At 36.0% G+C, this 25,280-nt stretch overlaps 1 protein-coding gene across 1 annotated transcript; it reads right to left on the reverse strand.

The window, feature by feature from the left end:
• Positions 1–14,642: 14,642 nt before the first annotated feature.
• Positions 14,643–24,754, reverse strand: LOC140161912 (creatinase-like). The gene is made up of 3 exons (XM_072185207.1): positions 24,512–24,754; positions 16,279–16,893; positions 14,643–14,791 (listed from the first exon to the last, which is right to left on the reverse strand). The coding sequence occupies exons 2-3, from the start codon at positions 16,547–16,549 to the stop codon at positions 14,643–14,645; spliced, it is 420 nt and encodes a 139-aa protein (XP_072041308.1). The 5' UTR covers positions 16,550–16,893; positions 24,512–24,754.
• Positions 24,755–25,280: the final 526 nt, after the last annotated feature.

The raw sequence follows: 25,280 nt of genomic DNA on the forward strand, positions 1-25,280 counted from the left end.
ACTTATTGATGAACTAATTCTTTCACGAGCAACCCCAAAAACTGTCGAATACCGTCACAATGACTCACCGTGAAGTAAGCCGCAATCCACAAACAGTAAATATGTTAACATGTGATCAGAATTGTTTTAATCCGCTCAGTGAATTGTGCGAGGGAAACTTGAATGCGCATTTATCTCATCTCGCTGGATCATTTTGCAATGTGATCATCCCCACTATTATCCTACGCAACCTAATCCTACAAAGGGTAAACCGTAATCCATAATTCATTATAAACACATAGCTATACTCCCTATTCGTTGTGAATTGTGTATAATATTATAAATCTTCATAATTATATTTAAATTATGAAAGAGAGAAATACGTGAATCGTCAATCAACCAGTCGTGTAGTACCGAGTTTAATTATTCTCTTTATCATAATTAATATAATTTAAATAGCGCATTAAAATGAAAAGATAAAGCAGATCTTAAACATTACAGATCTGTAAACCATTGTAAATTTGACAAAGTTCTGAAAGCTTCTGAAATATTAGTTATTTTGATGTCAGTATTTCAGAAAGCAATATACAATCCTGTTTTTGACCCTGTTCACATTATAAAAAAGCTTATTATAAATATATTTTATATCATTATTATTAGCTATTATTTAGACACACAGGTTGGGTAAATAACAAAAAATTGGTAATTTTTCGTCTCAGATTTTGCCGAAAGGTGGGGTGACACACATCCTCCTGTCCCCCGGGATTGACGCCCATGACCTTACCGTACACAGGGTCTTAAATTCGAAATATAAATTTATTTATTTATTTATTTATTCGAACATTTACATCAGCGGCACACGCCTACCCGACGGTGCGTTCATACAAAACATATTATAAGCAAAGTTAAGATGAATACACAAAAAATATACACAAGAAAAAGCCCTTAGTCCTTACTTTAACCCTATCAAGCATTCAAACGCACACCATAGTCTTTATTACCAGTCGTTTTGTACCGAATTTAATTATTCTCTCTATATAATACCGCATTCAAATAAAAAGAAAAAACATAACTTTTGCGAATGCCAACACCCATAGCCATAATGGACATGGAATATGATTGGACCAACTCGACCTAGGACTGCCCAATGACATCATATCGTGAAAGTAACTACTGTTTCCAGGGTCACTTGTTAATCTTGAAATATCTCCCTTGCAATATCAGGTGATCATATCCCCTATAAATTAATAGGAATAATTTATTAAACGGATACCTGTATTTTGCGTCTGCCAATCCCCTGCCTCGCCCTGCTACGCTGCCGAACCACCACCCACGCGTAAATCGATTATGATAATGCCTGGGGCTAATGCGCTTCAACTTGGGATAATTGGTCCGTCCCGCGGCCGCTTTAGCGGCTAACTCAAAGTCGGTAGCGTTTAATGTGCGGTTTAAAGAAAGCGATCGGCGGGAAATTTAAACGTTGTATTGTATTTGGCCCTATATATACCCTACACCAATCAAACCATTTTTTTACATCATAGCCAGTTCTATGCCCTAAGATTCATATTTATTATGTAAAGATTCTTTTATTCGATATAGAGCCTATAATAATGTAATAAGTGCAGCCTAATACACGTATCTACCCAGGCTGTTTTCATGGGTTATTATTAAATAGGCCTACTTTAATATTTATTGTCATAGGGCCTACTACATGAACTATTATTATGACTTTTTACTGTAAGGAAAAATAATAAACTTGACGCAGACAAGAATAGAAAAGAAAATGTAATATGTGTGCGTGTGAAATAATAATAATAATGAGGCAAAGTAAAAATAAAAACAAGGATAAAACTACTTTTTAAGCACATCATGCTATCAAAAATCACCTAGGGCCTAAGAACATGTAGCTAACATGTCAATACATCCAAACTCGTTTGTAATCGAAGATCTCTTAATACATGTATGATTTTGTTCGGAAGGCTATTATTTTGGATAAACATGTGCTCCACTGACATGCGGGATAGTCTTCTGTTTGAAGTTTATAGAACTTATACATTTTAACCCTCTCATGATAGGCCTAATGGCTTATAAATATAAAAGTCACGATCTACCTACCGTATGCATATTTTGAATGTTTAGACGCCAATAAAACCATTTTTACATTAACTCTCACGATTCATAATTATTAGGGCTAGGCCTATAGAAAGATTCAATTATTAGAGCCTAATATACGCATACATGTATTTATCCCTGTTATAATGGTTTATTATTAAATATGTCCTGAAGAAGTCACTCCTGAAAGATTGACAGTTCTAAACTTGTCCGACGGCAAACCCGGACCCGCTAAAAACCCACTAATTGTTCGGAATTCCCGTCGTAAAAGCCTACCCCACAACTTGAATATGTTTTAATATCATTATTGTAGGCATAATACTATTATTATGGATGTATAGGGCCTACCTGTTTGAAAAATATTAACAACAAACTTGGTGCAATATGTGGTTGTGTTTGTGGGGTGTGAAATAATAGTCAAAACATTTTAAAAAACGATGTATAAAAATTAATAATAATTTACAAGCACACTAAAAATACATCCATGACTGTAGGAATCCACTCGAGAGGTGACACTCTGATAGCGATGGGAGGTCGTATTGATTTTAGCATAATAAAACTGCAAACGATTGGAAGTTGTATCATCGAATGACCGCATGCACTGTATTACGATTTACACAGTGAGTCAATTGGGGCGAACTGGTAGTGGTATGTATGTGAATTGGGGCGAACTGGTAGTGGTATGTACGTGAATTGGGGCGAACTGGTAGTGGTATGTACGTGAATTGGGGCGAACTGGTAGTGGTATGTACTGGTGTGGGGTGAAACGTCCTGATACCAAACCGACATCAATGTGTAGCTCTCCAATCTCCTCATGTAAATATATTAATATCACAGCGAAGGTCGTCAATCCGAAGTTGATCGGGTTTTTTTTGTGGGGGAGACACAAAATATGACCAAGAAGAAGGCCTCTCGTCGCGCTTGCGCGACGCACGTGGGTAACTGTGGGTGATGTGCCCACTCAGTCGTTGAAAAATTGGCACCAAATGAAGACATTTGGTGGACAATTTTTGTACTATTATTGTGTAAAATGTTAGTTGGAAAAAAATGAAAAGTTTTAAAAATGAAGGACCAATAATGTAGCAGTTTGTAGTTCATTTCTAGTGTCGTGCCCGGACTTTTTGTCGAGAGAGGGGGGGGGGGGGCAAAAGGAAATGGCCCAGTGAGCATTATTCCGACCCAGTTTGCTGGGATATATGCGCGCGCGAAAATGTCAGTTCAATACTATTTGAAGTGAAATGTGCTCGTGAAAGTTGATACACATTGATTTCAAGTGCGCAAAAATTGTGTACGTATTTAAAAAGATTTATTCAGAACTAAGAACATACCAAATGTGTACATATTTAAAAGAACTAAGATTTTTTTTGGGGGGGTCAAAGAAAGAACTTTAAGAATGATATTTGTAATCCCTGCTGATTTAATCATTATGTAAGTCGGCTTTTTAACGGGTATCGGCGTCTTCACTTTCTTTAATCCTTCTACTTCCAGGGACATTTACACGTATTGTTCACACAAAACTTTTAATATTATTTCAGCCCCCAATCAATGTGAATCTGAATGTATAGAGGAAGAAGTGTGTGCGGAGCGCGAAAACATTACAATTTCGTACTATTTTAGCCAAAAATTAACATTGAGTGCATTTTTTACAATAAGCTACAGAGAATTAGAAAGTATTTTGCTGAAACGGGGGAGGGGGGGGGGGCATATGATATTGTACGGAAAGCCTTTTGGAAGCCCCGCCCACCCGAAATTCCCGCCCGCTAAAAATATTTGCCGACCCGGATAACTTTTTTCACATACGATGCGACTTTGAGCCGGCCCCTTAACGATTAATTGCCGACCCGATGCTTATAACTGCCGCCCATCGGCGATGAATGGGGCGGGGATGCATTGGTAAATTTTGCCGACCCCTGATCCCCCCTTCAATTTCCAATGCCCACCCCTAATATTATTCATTACTATGATTATTTTAATGGATGTAATTAGTTCAACAATCACTTCAATGCACGTAACATAGTCTGATGTAGGAAGTAATATGTAGGGTCATTAGTGTTAAATGATAATCTCACTAACGAAACTAATCGCATTAAGGGTAGACGAGGTATTGTTGGTCGAAGCAACCAAAAAAAAACCAATTTTCATTATCTAGATCAATATATTATTGAAATTTAACACCCTGATGTTTTGCAAAAGTTCATTCTACAAATCGTATATTTTGCAAACTTGCTTAATTTATTGTTGTTAATGAGTTATGTACGTTTTACAAAAGTGTTGTTGTTTCAGACCTCTTTACAACGTAACTCAAGAACCGCAGCACCTATAAAAGTATATCTGTGATATTTTAATTCTTCTACACGCTCGCCATGAATTGAGCAATGCAGGTTTTGCCAAAGCGCACTACAATTCGTAAGATGCTGTGAACTACCAAATCACAACAGTTTAAAATAATTAATAACCTTAAACATGTTAAATAGAACATTCACACAGCCAACATATCAGAGCATTTTACGAACCACGGAAAGGCCGTGACCGTGAAAGATAGTAACCGCGAAGTACGGGTGACCCCTAGAAATGTGGTCCATATCTTGAAGTACTAGCGGTCACCCATGCTTCGCGGTCACAATCTTTAGCGGTCACAGCCTTTCGGCGGTTGGTAAATTGTACTGATATATTGGGTGTGTAAATGTTCTATGTGATTAGTTTCGTTAGTGAGATTATCATTTAGAAATACAATAGCGAGGTGGATTGTTTGTAAAGTACACATTGTGCAGCAGAAAGATGCAATCAAAGTCTTCATAAGAGTAGATGAATAATTCAGAAGTCAATAATATCATTGTCATCATGTAATTGATAGGCGTATAAACAATGACCACTCACTCCATGTAGTAGTCCGTGTTTATTTCAAGCAGCTGCTGTGTGTTGCATATTAAGAGTAAATTAATGATCCACAGTCAATTATGTACACGTTTGCACTTTTCTAATGCAGTAATATCTAAATATATAGGAAACAAACACGTAGACGAGTAGACGAATAATTATAATGCCGTTAAAAAAATTTATTTCACGTATTTCCGGGTCTTACCTTTCATCAGGTGATAGAGGGAGAGACTACACGATAGAAACATTTAAAACATGATCAAAACGCGAGCTTAGGTAAAAGCGTATAAGCGATACGCAGTGCGTTTCTTTGGGCCATATTATAACATTTTTATATAAGATAGATTAATATTTCATTGCCATAAAATGTTAGCTTTTACTCTCAGATATATCCCCTAATTTCTCTAATTTTTCTAATTTTGCGCCGAACAACTAAGGTAAAGCAAAGAAAATTTGTATTTACTACAAGCGCCGATGTCGCCAATATGTATCACTCCTTCGGACGTGTTTATATAGTCCATACAGGACCAACGCAATATTTAGTACTATAATCAACGCCGTCAGGCGTTGGTCCTTATAGATCCGACATATCCTCCCTTGGAAAGTCAAGGGAAATGTCAAACTGACTAACCACGCCTACTGACAGCTACTGAGGATATTTAGCCAATCAGATTAGACTTGCCTTCCACCTGCCAACTACTAGCTTCCAGCTTTGGATCTAACACCACTATTGCGTAACAATATCGATAATCATGTCCATTCATTCATTCATTCAATTTATCTATGTCCTCTTCAATCGCGATCAATGTTCATCATCCACGTGAATGAGCATTGATCTGATTTTACTTCTTCACAGGGTTAGTAACCCCGCGAGGTGGTAGGCAATTGGGCAACTATTGAAGATTTTCCCCGGGACTTTTGATAATAGAGGTTATCCACTTCACTCATGTGTGACTTCTGGTTCCCGTAAAGCTAGCTTCAGACTCCGAGTATGCAACATATCTACGTTATTTTATCTATTGCCATTCTCAGTAATGTTTAAGTTCTAACGAATGTTTGATTCTAGTAGAAATATATTATCGATTTTACGTCAAACTAATTCAATGCTTAATATTCCTCATTCAAACTAATTCAATGCATCGACCTCGGAGTTACCTGCATGACTTTGGCGGGCTATTTTGAAACAGCCATGGTTGCACATGCAGGTTTAGAATGTCCTAAACAAGGTATAGCAGTCGTTGATAGGACATGCAGCTTATAGAACATGGATAACCTCTATTCCTGTCCTATATAAATCAATGGTTAAGAAGATACTTAGCGATTATTTGACCCGTGATTCGGGCTGAAATGTTCTTTTTCAAGTTCTTCACTTTGTAGGTTGCGCACATTATACAGGGTTTTTTTTGGGGGGGGGTGGCCATCGTTTCATTTTATCATTAGGCCTCAGTTATTAGTATTTGTTTTACAATAATATAAAAATGGATGACGCCGCTATTTTGCATGCTTCGAATAAACTAGGACATGGACATGGTTTTCCGACAGGATATGGGAAGAGCTTTATTTTCCAGTCAGCGCCAATTTGTGTTAATTTTCTTTAAAATGTCGACATCGCCATAAAATGTAGTCATTTACTTGATTTGTAGTTTAGTCCAATTTCTATTAAAGTGAAGTAGGCCTATTCACTTTCTTTACTAACACATTATTTGAAGAGTTTGTTTCCAAAAGGCATTAGTTCAATAGCTGCCTTGTGTAACATTTTGCTGGAATATTTTTACATTCTAAAGTTTAAATGACATTTAACGATTGGAATGGATATGTTTGCGCATCTGGCTTATCATGCTTATTCTCTTTCAATAATAGATTTGTCCCTAAAATTGTCAAATCCATGGTTTTAAAATGGCTGCCAATGTAGTCATTTACTTGATTTGTAGTTTAGTCCAATTTCTATTAAAGTGAAGTAGGCCTATTCACTTTCTTTACTAACACATTATTTGAAGAGTTTGTTTCAAAAGGCATTAGTTCAATAGCTGCCTTGTGTAACATTTTGCTGGAATATTTTTACATTCTAAAGTTTAAATGACATTTAACGATTGGAATGGATATGTTTGCGCATCTGGCTTATCATGCTTATTCTCTTTCAATACGGTTTGGAAATAATAGATTTGTCCCCTAAAATTGTCAAATCCAAGGTTTTAAAATGGCTGCCATTGCACTTGATGCCTTTTTCTTCTTCGCACGTGGGAAGTTAAAGGGATTTGCAATTATTCGCCAAAATTGTTATAACTATATATTCTACTACGCCAATGTTATTAGAGTGGCAAGGTTACTGCTACTCAATATTTTCAAATAAAATATCCCACAAAACAGTCTTTGGACTTAATGCCTTTTGGATCCAAACTCTTCATTTAATGATGTTCAAATCTTTCCATTATTTTAGGACTGAATCAAGGCGATAACAAAAAACCATGGCTAAATTTAATACATTTAATTTATGTGTGGGTAAAATGACATTTTTGGTGATTTTTGTTCAGCATTTTGAAAAGAGAACAAATTTTCATATGGGAATTTCTTCATTTTTTGTCCTTCCTAAAACACAAAAGTACGACCCTCTCCAAAAATTGACATATGCGGTTATCAGCGACGTTAAAATGTGTATAACACCAAAGTACGAATATTTCCAAACATCTAAAAGATGACATGATAGTTTGGTTATTTTTCACACAGCGACGTTCTAGTCATAAACTGTTAACGTAGGGCTATTTGTAAAGGTCACGCAATAGGAAAACGGACAGTAACTGCAGTATGTATTTTCAAATAAAATAACACATTTAATTTATGGGTAAAAATGGCATTTTGTGGTGATTTTTGTTCAGTTTTTTGAAAATTGACATATGCATCTTGCAAAGTGTATCAGCGATCAAAACGTCAATCATAACAGGACCTTTGACCTATGACCCCTTGGAATTCATAAGTAGGCCTAAAACGGGTGAATTTTTTTTTTTAAAAAAGGGATCCAAAAATTTTGAATCTATAAAAAAAGTGGTTCTAAAAGTTTAACATATGTAGGGGGGTCAAAAAAGTTTTGACATACCGAAATCAAAATTTTCCAGCACCGAAGTATTTATGAACGTTCCCTTAGAGTTAAAGAGTTAAGTACTGTATCTCTACCAAATAATGGCCAATTAGGCCTATAAACATTTAGATTTTGCAGTGTTCCTCTTTTGGACCTCGCCTCATACAAACAGACGGCTGCCAAAAATTGAAAAACGATGAAAGCAGTGCACTTTTTTAAATTTTGTCTTGTCTTGTCTTTTCTTGTTTGTAACTTTGAAATAAAACAAAGACCAGGAAAGTATTACTATCAACGGAGCGGAGAGCCGTTGCCTCAGCTCCGTCCGTGAATGACGTAGTTTAAAGTGGTGAATCCCATGCCCCTCGGTTAAAACGAGAAGACCATGTTTTTTTTTTAAAGATTTGATATTAAAATAGTTTAAATCAAAACCCTAAATTCAAATAGTAATCACATGCCCTTTCATGCCTTCGGGATTAAAGAAATATACTGTGATTTTTCCGTTCCTTTTTTTTCACATGCATTTGAAATATCAACACATTCAACAGTAGGCCTACTTGCGAGTTGTATCGCCTTGTTATTTTATTTTACTCACTCTGTTATTTCCAGTTAGGTGTTAAAGGCTTAATGTACGGTTTCTTCAAATTTTAAATGTGTCATTATATATTCAAAATGCTGAAATAATACCAGTAATAGGCCCTAATTATCGGGAATGGTTTCTGTCCATTTTGAACTGAAATAACGAGGTAAACACTGCTTGTTATTTCAGCCGTTTAACACGCAGTTCTATAGGAGGACATAAAGTCATAATTCTTGAATTATGACTTTATGTCGAACTTTGCTCTGTTTACCTACAAACACAACAAATTTGGCTGATTACAATTTAGATGCAAGTTGTAACATGTGTATAGGCCCTACATTACAAATATGCCATAAAACCAGGTTTGAAAAAAATTAACCAAATTCATATTTTAAGATCGTACATTATGACTTTAATTTAAATCAAAGTTCAGTTCCAAATAAACGGTGTGTAGAATTGATGTTCTTTTAGTTTTTTTAATGGTATCACGGTTAGGCCTATCGACAAATGTGACAATATTAAATAAAAAAAGAAAACAAACCTATAGAATCATACAAATGACTTTTTGTTAACACTGATTAGGCCTACATTATCTCTGCACTGATATAGCAACAAAAAACTTTCATTTAATTCATACCAGCCCGATTTACACTGGTCATGGAAATATAGATATCTACTATTTCCATGCACTGGTATAAGCGACCTCAAAAGTTTGTATTGCTTTGATTGCATTATCAAAATCAATCGATTGGGATACCAAGTACTTGAGATGACTTGAGAGCCCCAGTTATGTAATAGATGCGGTTGAATGATGGCCCGAATGATGGGCGGGGCTAATTTCCATATTTGGATTTATGACGTAACTTATCGACTGGTTTGGTTTTGGTCACTGTTTATTATAATGAGGTGCACTGCTGGGGGTAGCGAACGGCTTTGTAAGGACCAACGCCTGACGGCGTTGATTATGGTGCTAAATATTGCGTTGGTCCTGTATGGACTATGTTTATACGGTACGATCCCTTGTTGTGTAGATCACCCTCCCGCACGCCATGTACGTTCTGTGTTATGAACATCGCGGATGCGTTCGATGTTATAATGCAGTATTACTTCGATTTTCACTTGTCATCATTAGCAGAGGAGTGGAATTTTGATTGAAAGAATTAAACTAGGAAGGTTGGTGTTGGAAGTTATCTAAATGACGAAGAGACCAAGGAGAGCAATCAAATTTGCAAAATGATATTGTAATATATCCAAATGTGTTTTGTTTTTTCCGTATGATAAAAACATTTATTGTAATTGTTTGATTGAATTACTGCATAGTAAGACTGAATTGCGTGCTAGAATTCCACTGTAGGACTATAATGACTGTATAACAACTTTTGACCCCCCTCCTCGTAGACCTACACAGTAAAGGAATCCCACTGTAGGACTATACTGACTGTAGGACTACTTTTTATGTCACCCCACCGTTTTAGGGCAACAAAATAAAAAATAAAAAACCCTACACCATAGGACTGTACGGTAAAACATGTCTATTAGCAGGCTACTTTTTAGTAACCCCCACCTTTGTAGGACGACAAATATTAAGGGCGTCCTCCTTTAATGTGCTTATTTCTTACGTTCTGCCCGCTTGCCTGCATATCATGTTTTTGGGCGTACGAGTTGCAGCGAGTACGCACCAATTATATTGTCACTTTTGGCCTTTCATGGCGTTTATTATGAGATGAAATTGTGGTCAGATTTTTTGTAGTTTGAAACGACGCAAGTGATATTGTGCGATGCAGTTCCGATGGAGTATGTGTATACTAATTACTCACTATAACATTAACGATCCATTACATACAAGCTAGACACGCACGTACCTCACGGTGATCTTCTGATATAAGTAATAATTATTGGGGATACTAGAATCACTTTTGACCCATACCGGATCTTGCAGAAATATATTATGGTTGGAATCAGCCATTAATGTTTGCACAGTACAATTGCCAGATTTGTGTCAAGGTTTTCTCCCAATTACGGTGTATTGAAACTTCGTTATTTATTCTAAATGTAACGTATACTTGTGAAGTCGCGGAGCAATCTTATGATATGCTAATTCTCGCTATTCACAATAAGGGCGCCGCCTGCGGTTTGCGATGTAATCGTGATGTATCATGGGAAAAGGTCGACATCCAAGTCCGTGCAATACGAATATTACCATGCTATTACATAGGAACACGTGACAATATTTTTTAGTTTGTCAAAAAAATAAAGTTGTTACACGCGAATCGATACTTAATAATACTTAATAATGTGATTTGAAATGTGCACAATTAATGTTTTCTCTATCGATTTGCGTGTAATTTAAATATCGGATGATATAAAGGGTATACAAAACCATCTCATCTTAAATTCGTTGGCCTCTCTTTTTCTAGGACACCCCTATAGCATATTATTACTCCACCCTTCAGCTAGTCAGCGTTAAGGTTTAGGCGCAGAGATACCCGTATCACAGCTCTTCAGATAGTCGGCTTAGATAGTCCCGGAGACACCCCTATAATTAGTATATCATTAAATCACTCCGCCTTTCAACTAATCAGCGTTGAGATTTTCATTTCTGATTACGCCCCGGAGATAGCAGAATAATTAGCATATCATTAGATTGCTCCGCGCCTTCACAGGTACCAATGACAGAATAATTCTCGCTATTCACAATAAGGGCGCCGCCAGCGGTTTGCGATGTAATCGTGATGTATCATGGGAAAATGATATCTCCCTAAACACTGGCTAGTCCTTTTTAAAAATCATACTGCAGTTCCCTAATTTGTTATCTAAATTAACCGTCGAATTCCGTGTGAAAAATACCATAATTCGCCTTATTTACTCGGCCCAAATTTGGTCATATATTGAAAAACACTATAACGCGTTGAAGTGTTTATTCAGTGTTATCAACAACGCGTTCGTCTTACCGATATAAACATTTTAATGTGTTTTTATGAGCAACATAAACGAGATAACACTTCAATGCGTTATAGTATTTATCAATATGTTATTCCAATAACTATTCTGATAATGTAGCTCTGTCATGCTCTGTTGTACTTTGTCAACTTTTAACTATATCTTAGTACAATACTCACCAACCAAACCCAACACATATTACGTCATATTAAATGATCAAGTCAAGTCAAAACTCATTTGTGGGGTCACAAAAGTAACATTTTCATTTCTTATATATCCGTATAAACGCGTTCAAGTGCATGATTAAAAAAGTGTCAACGTTTCTATTTAGAGTCTATAGGCTGCATTCTTGCTTTATGTCACAAATTTACTATTTCGTGTAGGGCCTACACCGTCTTCTGTATGTTTCAATAAAGTCATTTCAATGTAATCATACATTATTATTCGAACATTGTCATTCTTTCCACGTGCTCCCAATACTTATATCACATTGGTAATACCCTACATCATCGACAGTTTCCTTTGGTACGCCCATTTCCTTTTTAAAGGAATTTTTATTTATCATGTTTTGATCATGATAGACGTTTAAAAATTTCTATCGTTTAGGCCTCACTCACTGGACGATGCATGGAAATACGATGATTTGTTTGCATGCCATTTGAAAAGACTGCTTTTAAAATCACTGAAATTGTTATAAGTTATAAGCCAAAAAAGGGACATTTTGGGTTTTGATGCTTCGAAATGGTAATTTTCTTTCACTATAATGACACTTGATTGAGGAATGTGATGTGGCGATGATTACAGTAGTACTGTTTACGGATCTATACAACCAGGCAATTGCAAAACCAGTAATACACAGGTGGTACAAATGACGTTTATTTCTCAAAGTAAGCTCTATAGCCTATAAATTATTGTAAACAGTAATACAAACTTTTACTTAGGGTCTTTATATCTTTTCAGTTTTGGGAGCTCTATTGTTCAGAAACGAAAACGCAAGGGATTATGTGAGTTGATCTGTAATTTGAATTCATTGAAGTACCAATCAGCTTAACATTTCAATAGAGAAAAAGGGCTGCTGCCAATCAAGGCTGGATAAGAAAAGAACACACACATTGTTGAATTATAGAACACACACCGGTGTTTTAGGTGGTCTAGCGCCCTCTCTAGCGCCCTCTTTTATGTCCTCTAATACCTATGATAGACGTTTGATGTCCATAAAGTGGTGACAAATTGTCAATTCGAATGAAAATGTCCACTTTTTTTCTGTAAAAACGTTGAAACTCAGCGGGATCACAAAATGTTCACTTTTAAACCGATCGCACCCCAATAAATCCTGGCTACGGGCCTGTCGCCCTTCCCTCACCAGGGACAAGTGATTTGCGCCGAACTTTTTTTCCGCTCAATCTCCGCACAATTGGCTTTTTTTTCTATGTGCGGGATAGGCCCTACATGATTTGCACTGAAAAAAGTACCGCGCAATCTCCGCGCAATTGGCTGTTTTTTTCCGCGCAAATCACTTGTTCCTGCTCATGACTTTTTGTCTCACTGTAGCAATTTTTGACAAACGCTGTTTTTCCGTTCTCCTCTACGATTTCTCGCTAGCTACGGTTAGCCATGCCTGGTCTTCTTTTTTTTAAACGTTTTTTTTTCAGGCATAAATGTCGCTGAGTTTGTCGCAATTTAAACCGTCGAACTATTATCACTTGACATGTGACGCCATTGCCCGACAGCATGCACGCGAATTATGGCGATTTCCATTGTTCTTTGCCATGCAGTGTGCGTACGCATCGAAAGGCATTGAACAGTGTAGCGGTTCGTTCAAGCATATCGATAAACCAGTCCTCGCCTTTGTGATAAGAAATGATGTCAAGTGGAATAAAAGAGAAGAAAGTCTTGTTACCACAATAATAATATCAATGTTACCAAGCAATCTATATAATGACACTAAGATTTAACACACGTTTGTTACTTTCGGTCATGTAAATGCAATTATCACTTGACAGCGCGTTGGCCAAATGTCGGCACCAATTATAATCAATCATATCTAATATATACACGATCTAAACAAATATCACTTAGCAACCAATACCAATTTGGCGCTAGTTAATATGATTGAAATATGACACCTTTACATTGATTAAGCTAAGCTTCATTGTATCTACGTTGCGGTGAGTTACGTTACCGCATTGCAGTCTCTTCCCATTTTAAGTTGCGTTGAGTTGCGGGAGAAAGTGATCGATATATCTGTAACGCAGCGCAGATGCAGTGAAGCATGAACGGACCTTTAGACTTGTTGATTGTGTGGTGTGGGGGTGTTTATTCGGTAGATATTTGAAGAGTCTATTACAACGCATTAGACTCTCCCAATCTCTTAACAATACACTTACAAATGGGTCACCCGGAAATGACTAAGAACAACTTTTAAGTTGTTCTTAGTAATTTCCGCCGTTATTTCCGCCGTTAAAACGGCTTAACCAAATTCATACTAAAAAACCACATACCCTGATACAATTGGGAATAGATTGATGCTACATACGAGGGGGTATCAAAAAGTTTTAGAAATTGCCCAGAAGTGAAAGAGCTATATCAATGAAATTTTGTCAGTGCAATCACTGGTCCTTATGTATACTATGATGCAAAGATGGTCTCATAAGAACGTTTACTTTTTTTACAGGCGCTAGATGTCAGTACCTGCCTATGTTACCGCATAACCAGCAAACTGGAGAAAATTGAGGCATGTAGAATGATTAAGTTCCATTTTAAGGGTTACAGTGCCCAAAAAATCTGGGATGAAATAAAAATTTATTTTCCAAAAAGCAACAGTGACAATATCACAATCACCACCGAAGATAAGTTTCATTTCATCATCGATTTTCTAGGCACTGCAACCCTTCAAATGCAGGATCTTAATAACGCTGCTTGCCTCAATTTTCTCAATCTTGCAGTTTATGCGCAGTAACTGGGGCAGCAGGTTATTAGCATCTAGCGTCGCCTGGGAAAAAAAGTAAACATACTTATGAGACCATGATTTTTGCACCATAGTGTGGATAAGACAAAGACCAGTGATTGCAGGTTGACAAAATTTCATTGATATAGCTCTTTCACTTCTGGAGCGATTTCTAAAACTTTTGATGAGCGTCCCCTCGTATGTCCCCAAGTTTGTAATCGTCTCGCCGTCGTGGGATTGTGCCCACCATCTGTATTGACGGGTCCCGTCTGAATCCACAACCATGCTGAAAAAAATTAATATCATTTTCAATGAACTATACAGGGTGGTCCAAAAAGAACTTTACCCAATTTTAAAGCTTCATATATCAGAGTTCAGAGCAGTTATTCCCAATATTGTTACATATTTTTAATTTATATCTGTCTAAGAATATGTGGTGAAAAAATGAGAGAAAAAAGCTAAATTAGCAAAATGGCAGCAGTTTTACGTCAATGGGTCGAAAATCTCTTTGTCCACACGTAATTCAATGGGATGTATCCGATTATCAGCATTGCGTTTAATCCTTACCATTCATGCCACGCGTGTGACCGGATTCCGGTCAACAGTTTGGCAAGATTGCGTAATTGGATCACGTGCGATGCATGGTCTTGCAGTCGCTGCAAGCTGTATTGTTTTTCATGGCCTAGGAGTGTTATGAGGCATATACACGATTAATTTGATTGATCAATATCAAAGACCCTGGATACAAGAAGAGTGTATACAAAATCTGCCATTGTGCACTGTACATGTACACACAAACATCAATAGTGATTTTATTTTCCAACCGTCAATAAAGTCATGTCTTGTATTGTAAATTGCCTTATCTTAACACCTTGAAATCCTGTCTAGAAATCCATGCAGCCACAAAATGTAAGCAAAAATCAAATTCAAAAATCGCACCAGGTGAAATCAATGTAATTGTGTAATTGCTACATTAGTTTAATATAAATGTTTATGTTAATTTCGGGTACATTGTGCTCTGATATATTTACCATTCTATCATCATTTTTGAAGTGTATAACACAGTTTCATCTCTAGCATGACTAGTGAGGATTAAAATTTTAGATTGTAATTCACTCATGCATGAAAAATTTTGAATGACAATTGATGGTGTTTACCAATAAGCATGCCTATCGCAATACTCTTGGTAATCGAATACATCCTAATTTCTTCTAGAGTGCATAGTTCTTATACTTAACGTGCGCAAGTCGCCATGTTTAGGGGTAATGTATAGCGACCATAAATCATAGTTTCTTTTAGTGACCCGTTTTTGTTAGTTTTTATTTTGTTTTTGTTTTTGTTGTTGTTGTTGTTGTTGTTGTTGTTTTTTTGATGGGAGTAATCATATCAAACAAAATACCGCAAATTTGATTTTTGCGCAATTACCGCATGTTCTTCAGTGACACTCATTACGTTTTGTTACCTGGAGAGATTTGATCATATGTCTCACCTCCTTTTTCAACCAAATCGACGGTATTAAGTCTTGTAGTGAGGGATCAACATTTAACCACAAATTGTCTCAGGCAAAACTCGCTTCCTGAAACCAAATACCACAAAAGGTCATTTTTATGTAATTCATTGACCCATGTGTGCCATATACTGCCTCTAGCTATAATGACAGCCTGGTGATCTGTCAACTTATTGACAGATACAACCTCAGGAGGGCATTGAATTTGTGATCAATTCTCTTCAGGTAGTAAAACGTAATGCTGGGTCTGATGTAACTGTACTTACTATCTCTAAACTCGCTATTAGGATGCTTCCTTTCGATTTCTTCATTCATCTTGCCAATGGCATAGTCTCTCACCACATATTCTGGCACTCCTTCATCCATCGCTTCTAGAACTGCTGCACCTCCTACTTCCGCAATAGCAGCAATAGACTTTATCAACGCAATCTCTTCATCAGTCTTACGAATTCGCTTCAACATAATCGGCTCTGCAATATCCACAATATCTCGATCAGGAACAGATACTTTAAACTTCTTCATGTTATCAACTGACATGGTATCAAACTCGCAGGCGACTTTACCACGACTTGAAGCAAGTTCCTGAGCTACTGCTCGCCAGAAGTTGTCTTTGTGCCAGTCGGTGTATACTACATTGTCGCAGATATGAGCGCGACGCCATGGATATGGCCCCAATCGGCAAGAGCAGATATTGTGGTGACTTTGTCCATTGTGACGGCTAAGCCATACGGGCGTCCCATACTGAGGTGGAGGAAATCTGAATAGTAGTTGATGTTATGGTACGACGTGAACAGGACACCTTCTATATCATTGGTTTTCATGTAATCGCGAAGTGTTGCCAGACGGTTTTTCATCTCTTGATTGGAGAACGTCGGCTCAATCTAAGGGTTAACAAACAATGTGTTGTATTCATGAAAAGCAAGAAATCAAACCCAAAAAATATTTTTGCCGATATATTCTTCAATATTTTACTAAGTTTCCAGCATGTGTATCCTTTTCACCTAGTCTCAGACCTAGATGTAAACACAGAGGCTATTTTAACATGCCTACTTCCGTACATCAATGTATTGATATACTTTTTATTTCAAATATCTTATTTTTTTGTAATCAAATCAATTTTTTACCATGTAAAAGTTACTTTTTTGGTGAAAAGTGAGCAAAATCATTAAAATAATGCATTTCCCTCAAAATATTGCGTCAAGATATAACGATACATTTTTTGTTAACCAATATTGAAAATACATGTGAGTTGTATTCTCAACAGCAAATATAAAATTCATACTTAATTAATGTCACAGTTATAGCTGTTTTAATATTTTGGAAAAAAAAAAAGTAAAAAACACACCAAAAACTGCACTTTTCAACCCTAATATCTCAGCTCACGTCACTTTTCAGAAATGCCGGCCGGGTTCAACAGGAAGATGAGACTCTAATGGCACATTTGTCTAAAAATGATGCAAGAAAATCTTAACCTAATAAGTAGATATGGCCTCTCTACTATTGCAAGTACGTGCAGTGACACAAAAAAAATCCCTGCAGAGGAACCAGAAATCTGTACTTAAAATTACTAAATGAACAGGAAATTAAAGACATTCCTCCACAAATGGCGTCACTCATGGGGAAAGCTTCGGGACGGGGTTGTAGTGGTGGTGGCCCCGGACACCAACTCCATCTACCTGGCAGACATTGCCCATAATTGTGAGGACACGGTGGATCGGTGGACTAATAATCTGATAACTTGCTCGACGTGCGTGGGTTCGAGTCCCAATCCCACCGCCGTGTTGCGCCCTTAGGAGAGGCGGTTTGCTTCGCTTGCCTCGCCCCACCAGGTGCAATGGGAAGCTGTTAGGGGTACTAGTCACAGTTGTTGTGATGAAAAACCCTGCGCTATTTGTAGGCAGCAAGCGTGGTTCCGACATATTCTAATGACGGAGGAATAAATGTAAATCGCTTTGAGACTGTTTACGGCATTAAGCGCTATATAAATAGCTACCATAATTTTTATTCATTTTTTTTACCTTGCGTATCTTCCTTTAAAGGTCGTTTATAAACACCTTGATTTTGGATTCATTAATTCGATTAAGACCGAGGTCTTAATTCAGAGCTAAAGAGTACAGGTATTGGTTGCTTGTTTTAATTTTGACATATTTGTCTTTGTTATATACAGGGGTGAACATAACTAGCGCCTTAATTCGTTTGCGCACTGTATATAGATATTAATTCATAAACAACGTGTTTATGAACTTTTCCGAATTATATATAATTTACCGGAATCTATTAAGCAACATATCAATTTGTAAGCGCTCTTTATCAAATTCATAGTTCATTTACTTTACAACCGTATGACAAAACAGGCGAAAAATATTAACATTTTTTGGCCACTGCTCATTCTAATGACGCTAGTATACATGGACAATAAGTGTGCTCTTTCATTTAATGACATAAAATTTGAAAAATATTGTAAAGAACACTTGAGGTTTTGACTTTTAAAGACTACAAAAAAAAAAAAATCGTGCTTGGAAAGGTCGTTCTCAACAGATTTTAATACCATATTCGCTTTGCTATAAACATTGAATTGCGTTATCTGTTGGTTGACCTAGTGAAAAAGTGTTTTTAGGGAAAGTGTTAGCTTTCGTTCGATATAAAAAAATTCTAACTGGATAAAGGGAACACTTGAGGTTTTGAGAAAAACCAATCACAGAGGCCTATTTTTCAGCTAGAATCTCACACAGCTCTATGATGCTATGCACTCAACGTGTAGTGTAATGAAAGACTGTGTTGAGACAATTCACTGCTAGCTTGGACAAAATTGTGTGCTCAGGTGTATCGAGATGGAAACTGTGCATAGATGGTTTATAAGAGAATCCTTTTGTAACCAAACCTTTCCATATGCGTCGTGAAAATTATTATCTCATTTTGAAACTGTTATTTTGAACCATTTTGTGCAACTGGGGTGAGCTACAGCTAGGTAAAATATGACAATTCAAATGGATCAACATTTAAAGGAAGAACTACCCTTAAAAATCCCATTTAACATTTTTTCTTCTGATTAAAAATTTTACAGATTAAAAGATTATACTTTTATGAAATTGTAAGCACCTGTGTGCACTTTTTGCATCGTGTACTTTCATAGAGCTACAGTTATAGGTAAAAATGACGACAATTCAGTTATTAAATGGACTGACATTTTGAAGGAAAGCCTACCCTTCTAAATAAATCCAATTATCATTTTCTTTTGTCATTAATATTTTTTCAGAGATTATACTTTTTTGTATTATGAAAAACATTTTAAAGCATGACACCGCTTAACTTGGTATAAGTGAAACAGGTGTGTTCTTTCAACGAGTTGTAGTCGATTCATATGCACTTTCAAAGTCTATACAGTTAGCAGCCTGGACAACCGATTCTTTAGAAATGCTTAGTCGCGCTGAAAGTCGATCGATACATGTTAAAATCAGCACAATTCAGAGATACACCTTTTGCTATGAAATTAATTTTCTCGGTCAAATATAAAGCAATATTTTTTTTCCTTCAGTAATGTCAGTTAAAAACTTGGTGCTTGGATATACATTTTTTTTACAAATCCTGGTGTTAAAATTAAGCATCAAATTGTGTCTTTATTGTGATATTTTTGATTTTTATAGGCCTTCAGTTCGCAAGCGAGCTTTTTAAGGAATTCATTTTTAGCGTCTCAAACTAATATAGTTTGCTAAAGAAAGATATTTCCCACCTCTGTAAAGCACATCGTGTGGGTCTATATATTATAGTTTTGTTAGAATTTCCGTTTTTATTTTACCCTTTTTCCCTTCATACTCGGAAATGTCTAACTCAGTACTTTTATCTCGAGAGCAACCAACAGAAATAGTCGATATTTCCTTTGTTGTTTATTCAGGTCAATTTTCCATTGAAAGCAAATTGCCCGACCAGCGATTTGGTAGCCCAAATCCCCAATTGAGTGTTCTGGTTAAACATGATCAGTAGGAGCGCTATAGGCCTGGGAATTTCTTTGCTATATTGAAGTTCTAGCAACACTGTAGCCATGCCGGTATTCCTATTAAACCCAGGGATATCGATCCACAATGCTAGTATTAGCCTTAGATTTCACTCGTTGATTTAGAAAAATGGTCAGCCGGCAGTTAAAATAGTGAAATGAAAACGCAAATTCTGACAAAACTATGATATATCGCTCACGGTGATGTGCGTTAGAAAGTTGGGAAAAATCCTTCATTAGCGAACTATCTTACTTTGAAAAGCTAAAAGGTTGATCCAAAAAAAGGCTCGCGGACAGAGTTTAAGCCTATCAAAATCGAAAAGCTTACACTAAATGACTAAATTTCACGCCTAAGTTTAACACTAGAATTTGAAAAAAAATACAGTATCAAGCACTACAATTTTTCCTGACATTTACTGAAAAAATGAAAATGATTGCTTTTCATTTGGCCGAGAAAATTAATTTTACATCGAAAAGGAAGGTGTAACTAAAAATTTAGCTCATTTCAACACCAAATTCGATCGTTTGTATTGCCTCATTAAATGACTGAGTGAGCCTTGCCAAACAAAAGAATCGGTTGTGCAGGCTGCTAACTGTATAGTTGAATAAGTCACATCGCAAATGGTTTATTATTTGCAGTATTCTTAATCGTTTGACCAATCGTGTCAAATATTCTTAGAAACCATTGTCCTTATGATGGTACAGACTTTACACAGACCGCACGGGGTAAATACTATTTGGGGTGTGTCGGGAGATGGTTTTAAGTTTACATTATGGCGCACATAATGTATATAAATGTAGTGGGGGTAAAATTTCTGAATTTGAGAAACATTAATCTGATATTATCAAATTTATGGCGATATTTACTGAACTTAAATATCAATTAAGTGTTCGTCAGAACTGAAATGTACTTGTAATCTACCAGTTTTTAAAAGCAATATGCCTCTGAAAAGTGGTTCGCACTCAGAAAGTTTGCATGGCTAAATGTTATAAACTTACTGTACACAAAAAAAGAAACAGCGTGAGTTCATTGGACAACCAAGAATCCGCGCAGTTGTTTTGTACCGTAAGTTTATAACATTTGACCTCGGGGGGCAAATTTCTGAGTACGTATTACTTTTTAAGAGCAATATTTTAAGCTCCTATATCAGCTGCGATGAATGCCAATTGTTGACGAAATTTAGGAAATATCACCTTCAAATCCGTATAAATTTGATAATAACCGAACAATTGTGTCCCCACAAAGTTCAAATTCAGCCTCCATAATCATAAATTTCCCATCAAACAATTATTTCACACCATCTTCCTACACAGCCCAATTAATATTTAGCCCAGTGCTGTTTATGCAGACCCTTTCCAGTCTTGAAATTTTGCGAAAAAATATTCCATACTAAAATGTCAAGTCTATAAATGAAGTTGACGTACTAGGGTCATTCAAAAAGTTCTACCTCCATCATCACATCTCTCATATCTTTCGTTCCAGGCAATTGAAATTACCCATGATTAAATTAAACTATTAAATTTAGACTGAAAAATAAAAGTTATTTGATTAAGATGTGAATGAAAATTACTTTTTGGTTAAAGCGAATACAGATTTGGTACATCGCACGGTTGTTTGATGGCATGTAAAACCGAGTCATTTTTAAGAAAAGTTGAACAATGATGGCGCTATTTATCAAAATCTTGCTTGCATCTTTTCAAGGGGTAGACATTTGTAAAATGTTATTAGAACATCAGCAAAGAGACTAAGAAATGACAAGGGAATTTTCAAAAAACTTTTTACCATGAAATGTAAGGTATAAATCATATTATTTGGCTAATTTAAATTTAAAATATATGTAAAAAGCGCCCTCAATTTGGACACGAATGTGCATTTTATAGAATTAAAATTACCACAAAAAAGCAGAAAAAGATGAATAATTTGATATAGAAATGAAAATTTATGTTCAAGATTGCAACAAATTATATGTGTACATACAGTTTATTGGTGTGATAGCTGTTGGTATTTATTCAGGTCTAGAATTGAGCATTATAATAATGGTTTTTTTTAAATAGTAAAACATCAAACAACCGTGATCGGAAACTGTTAAAAACTGAGGCCAAAAGTTTAGTAAGCAATAGCATCATATTGTAGCTTTGGATAATGTCTATAAATTTTTTTTTTAAGATGCGGTTGTCCAACTGCTTACTCATGATAAATATTTTGGTCCTATTTGAGCTCCAAGACATGCCTTAGGACTTCAAAACAAAATGAAACATGGTTTATATGAGAAGAAAACATCAAAGGGTTCAACAGACACACAAATGTCAGTGAAATTTACTAGCTTTTGACTAGACCACGTTTAGTGGCAATTGTAAATTATGTCCTTTTTTAAGCAATTGATGCATCTTGACGCGGAAATAATATAAACAGTTTGGAAATAAGTATAATATACTTTCAAAATACAAAAACTGTGCATACGACTTTCTTGATTTTAACTTATGAAACAGTTAATATGACTTGAACCAACAAGTGCTCAACCGACCGAAGTCAGCAACCTACCGTAAAACCCCGTTTACAAGCATATATAGTGTTTTTTATAAAAGCATAATTAATTCGAAGCAAGCGTTAATATACCAATACAATAAATCGGTCTTAAAATAATACTTGTTTGTATATGCTTGGATCCGTAATTTATTTGCTCAAACTCCATAATGGCGAATGGATTAATGTAGCTTTCATCAGAAGCACAATATATGCTTGTAGACGGGTTTTTACGGTATAGAAAGGGGTCGATATGGAGGCTATTCTGAACATGCGTAAGTTTTTGTGTGCAAAAGACCCGATCGTAAAACTGTTCTATCTGCAAGCATTAGATATTAATTAATTAATTAAATTATTTCAATAAAAATGAAGCAATAATTATGTAATGACTTCCACATAGATGTTGGAAACCTTTTTAAAATTAGCTTTTCTTTTCAGACCGTTTCTGACGTACCAAATCTGTATACTCACTTCATCCAGCACATCTTAACCAAAAATCACATTTAATCACAAAAAACTTTTATTTTGTAGCCAAGATTTAAGAGTATAACCATGGGTAATTTCAATATCCGGGCATGAAATATTACAGAGATGTGGTGATGGAAGTAGAACTTTTTGAATGATCCTCGTAGACTTTTCAATACAGTATATTTATTTTTCTTGTCTCAGTTTTGATGTGCCCTGAGTAATTTGATTTAATTTAATTATTTAACTTTGTTTACAACCTGAAAGTATTTCATGAGATGGGAAAGCCCCTTGTAATTGCAAGATAATGGTGTGGAAAGTCATTTTTGGAATTTCCCCAAATTATTGTAAACAAAGTCAGAGCTATGTTTGGAACTTGGAAATCCCCAGTTCAGTATTGCACCAACAGAAAAAAAAAACAGGAAGTGATGTAATGTGAAAGGTGAATGTGTATAATTAATCTTGGAAAATCCTAAGATTGCAGCAATGTTGTGAAAATGTGATTGAAGTAATGGGTTATTAATAGATGATGGGTTTTTTGCATGAGTACTGATATAAAAGCGTGAGGCTTTTGTTTGGACTTTACAGAATGCCATGGGAGATTGAGAAACTCCACATGTGTGTGATGGTCTTCATGCTTCAAAAAAGAAGTACATTTTAACCAGTTTATATAGCCAATAATTGAGCTAATTTTAATACAGCAACGAAGGAGATTGCGAGCATACAAAAGTGCTCTTCCTCATCAAAGGATTAAAGTTCTTCTGTCGAATTGCTGGGTTTGTGAAGGCCACACTTCTATCAAAGAACAGCGGAGCTGTGTTAAAGAAACCTGTTCCCTGGAAAAAGAGTGATTGGTGAAAGAAACACCATTTTTGGAGAAAGCAGCGCAAAGAGATATATTGCGGAGAAAGCAGCGCAAGAAGACAAGTAATAGGAGCAAGCAGCATCATTTTCGTGTGAGGATTTCATACGCAAGGATATTTATAAACGCAAGTGTACACTGGACTTCGCTGATTTTCGCAGGACAAGTGAATAAGGATATATTACATCAGTCGTCCAGAACATTAACATTGCAAGAATTCTAGGATCACCAACAAGAAGACCGCTGGTTAAGTACTGATAGAATAAAACTGTAATTGTGTGATTTTATTGTATTGCAATATTGTTGTTACATGTACCAAGCATACTTTGTTTTCAATTAAAGACTTAGATTTTGTTAGCGTAATCAAACAGTGTATTTGTGTTGTGCATTCGTGTGAGTTCGGGTAAAAGGTGATTTTGGCCTTGAGTCAAGTGCGACTCGTAACACAGTTTTCTACAATAATGTTAGAATTGTATATGTCCATGACTATATATCTTGTGACTATATTTAGAATCATCATGAAAAATGCATTAAAATGAGTACAAACAAGCATTACTTCAGTGATTCTTGAGATAGCTCTTGATATTGCGAGAAAATATCTCAATTTTTTTTCTGATCCAATAAATGTCTGCTACATGCATGAATACTCGTACTCACCTTCTGACCATTCTTAATTTTGGTCAAATGTGCCATTGCTGTTGATTCATTACTGTATTGTCTTGCAGCATTTGCAGTAAAACAGTGGTCTGCTATTCTTCTAAATTCTCGTAGGCCAACATGTAGATTATTTACACGACCTAAAGCCTTCAAGAAAGGCATCATTTCAGGAGCAGATATATCGAGAGATTTTTTTACAAAAATGTAGAGTGACACTATTACCAATGATATTAGACTTGTGAATGATATGAGGCTTGTGAAATTCAACAGCTCATGAAGAGAAAGCAACCTTCTACCACGTTGTCTGAACTGCTTAAAGCCATATTATAACATTTGCTGAGGAGAACGCCCTCAATTTATTTTTAAATTCTGTTTTTACACGATTGTAATGTACTTTAGTCAATAAAGATATTCTGCAAAAATCAAGACTTTAGGTGCTGTACTACAGTTTTGTCAAAATCTTGATTTGAATAAAACGATTTTGAATAAAACGATGGAACCGGCGTTTTATTATTACGATGGAAATATTAGTCGAACACGTATGCACAGTACGTACACGGCGTGCGGGATACGCATACACACACACCCCGAGGATCGTACCGTATTACAACCGCAGGAGTAGCATGCATGGGCGCTATAGTAGTAAATTCCACAATTGTCTATGCTTTACCTCACTTGTTCGGCTCAAAATTAAAAGGGACATATCTGACAGTAAGCTAACATTTTATGGAAAATAAATACTAATGTTTTTTACAGAAATGTTATAATA

The sequence above is a fragment of the Amphiura filiformis genome, chromosome 10 (genome assembly GCF_039555335.1).
Source record: "Amphiura filiformis chromosome 10, Afil_fr2py, whole genome shotgun sequence".
Taxonomy (NCBI): domain Eukaryota; kingdom Metazoa; phylum Echinodermata; class Ophiuroidea; order Amphilepidida; family Amphiuridae; genus Amphiura; species Amphiura filiformis.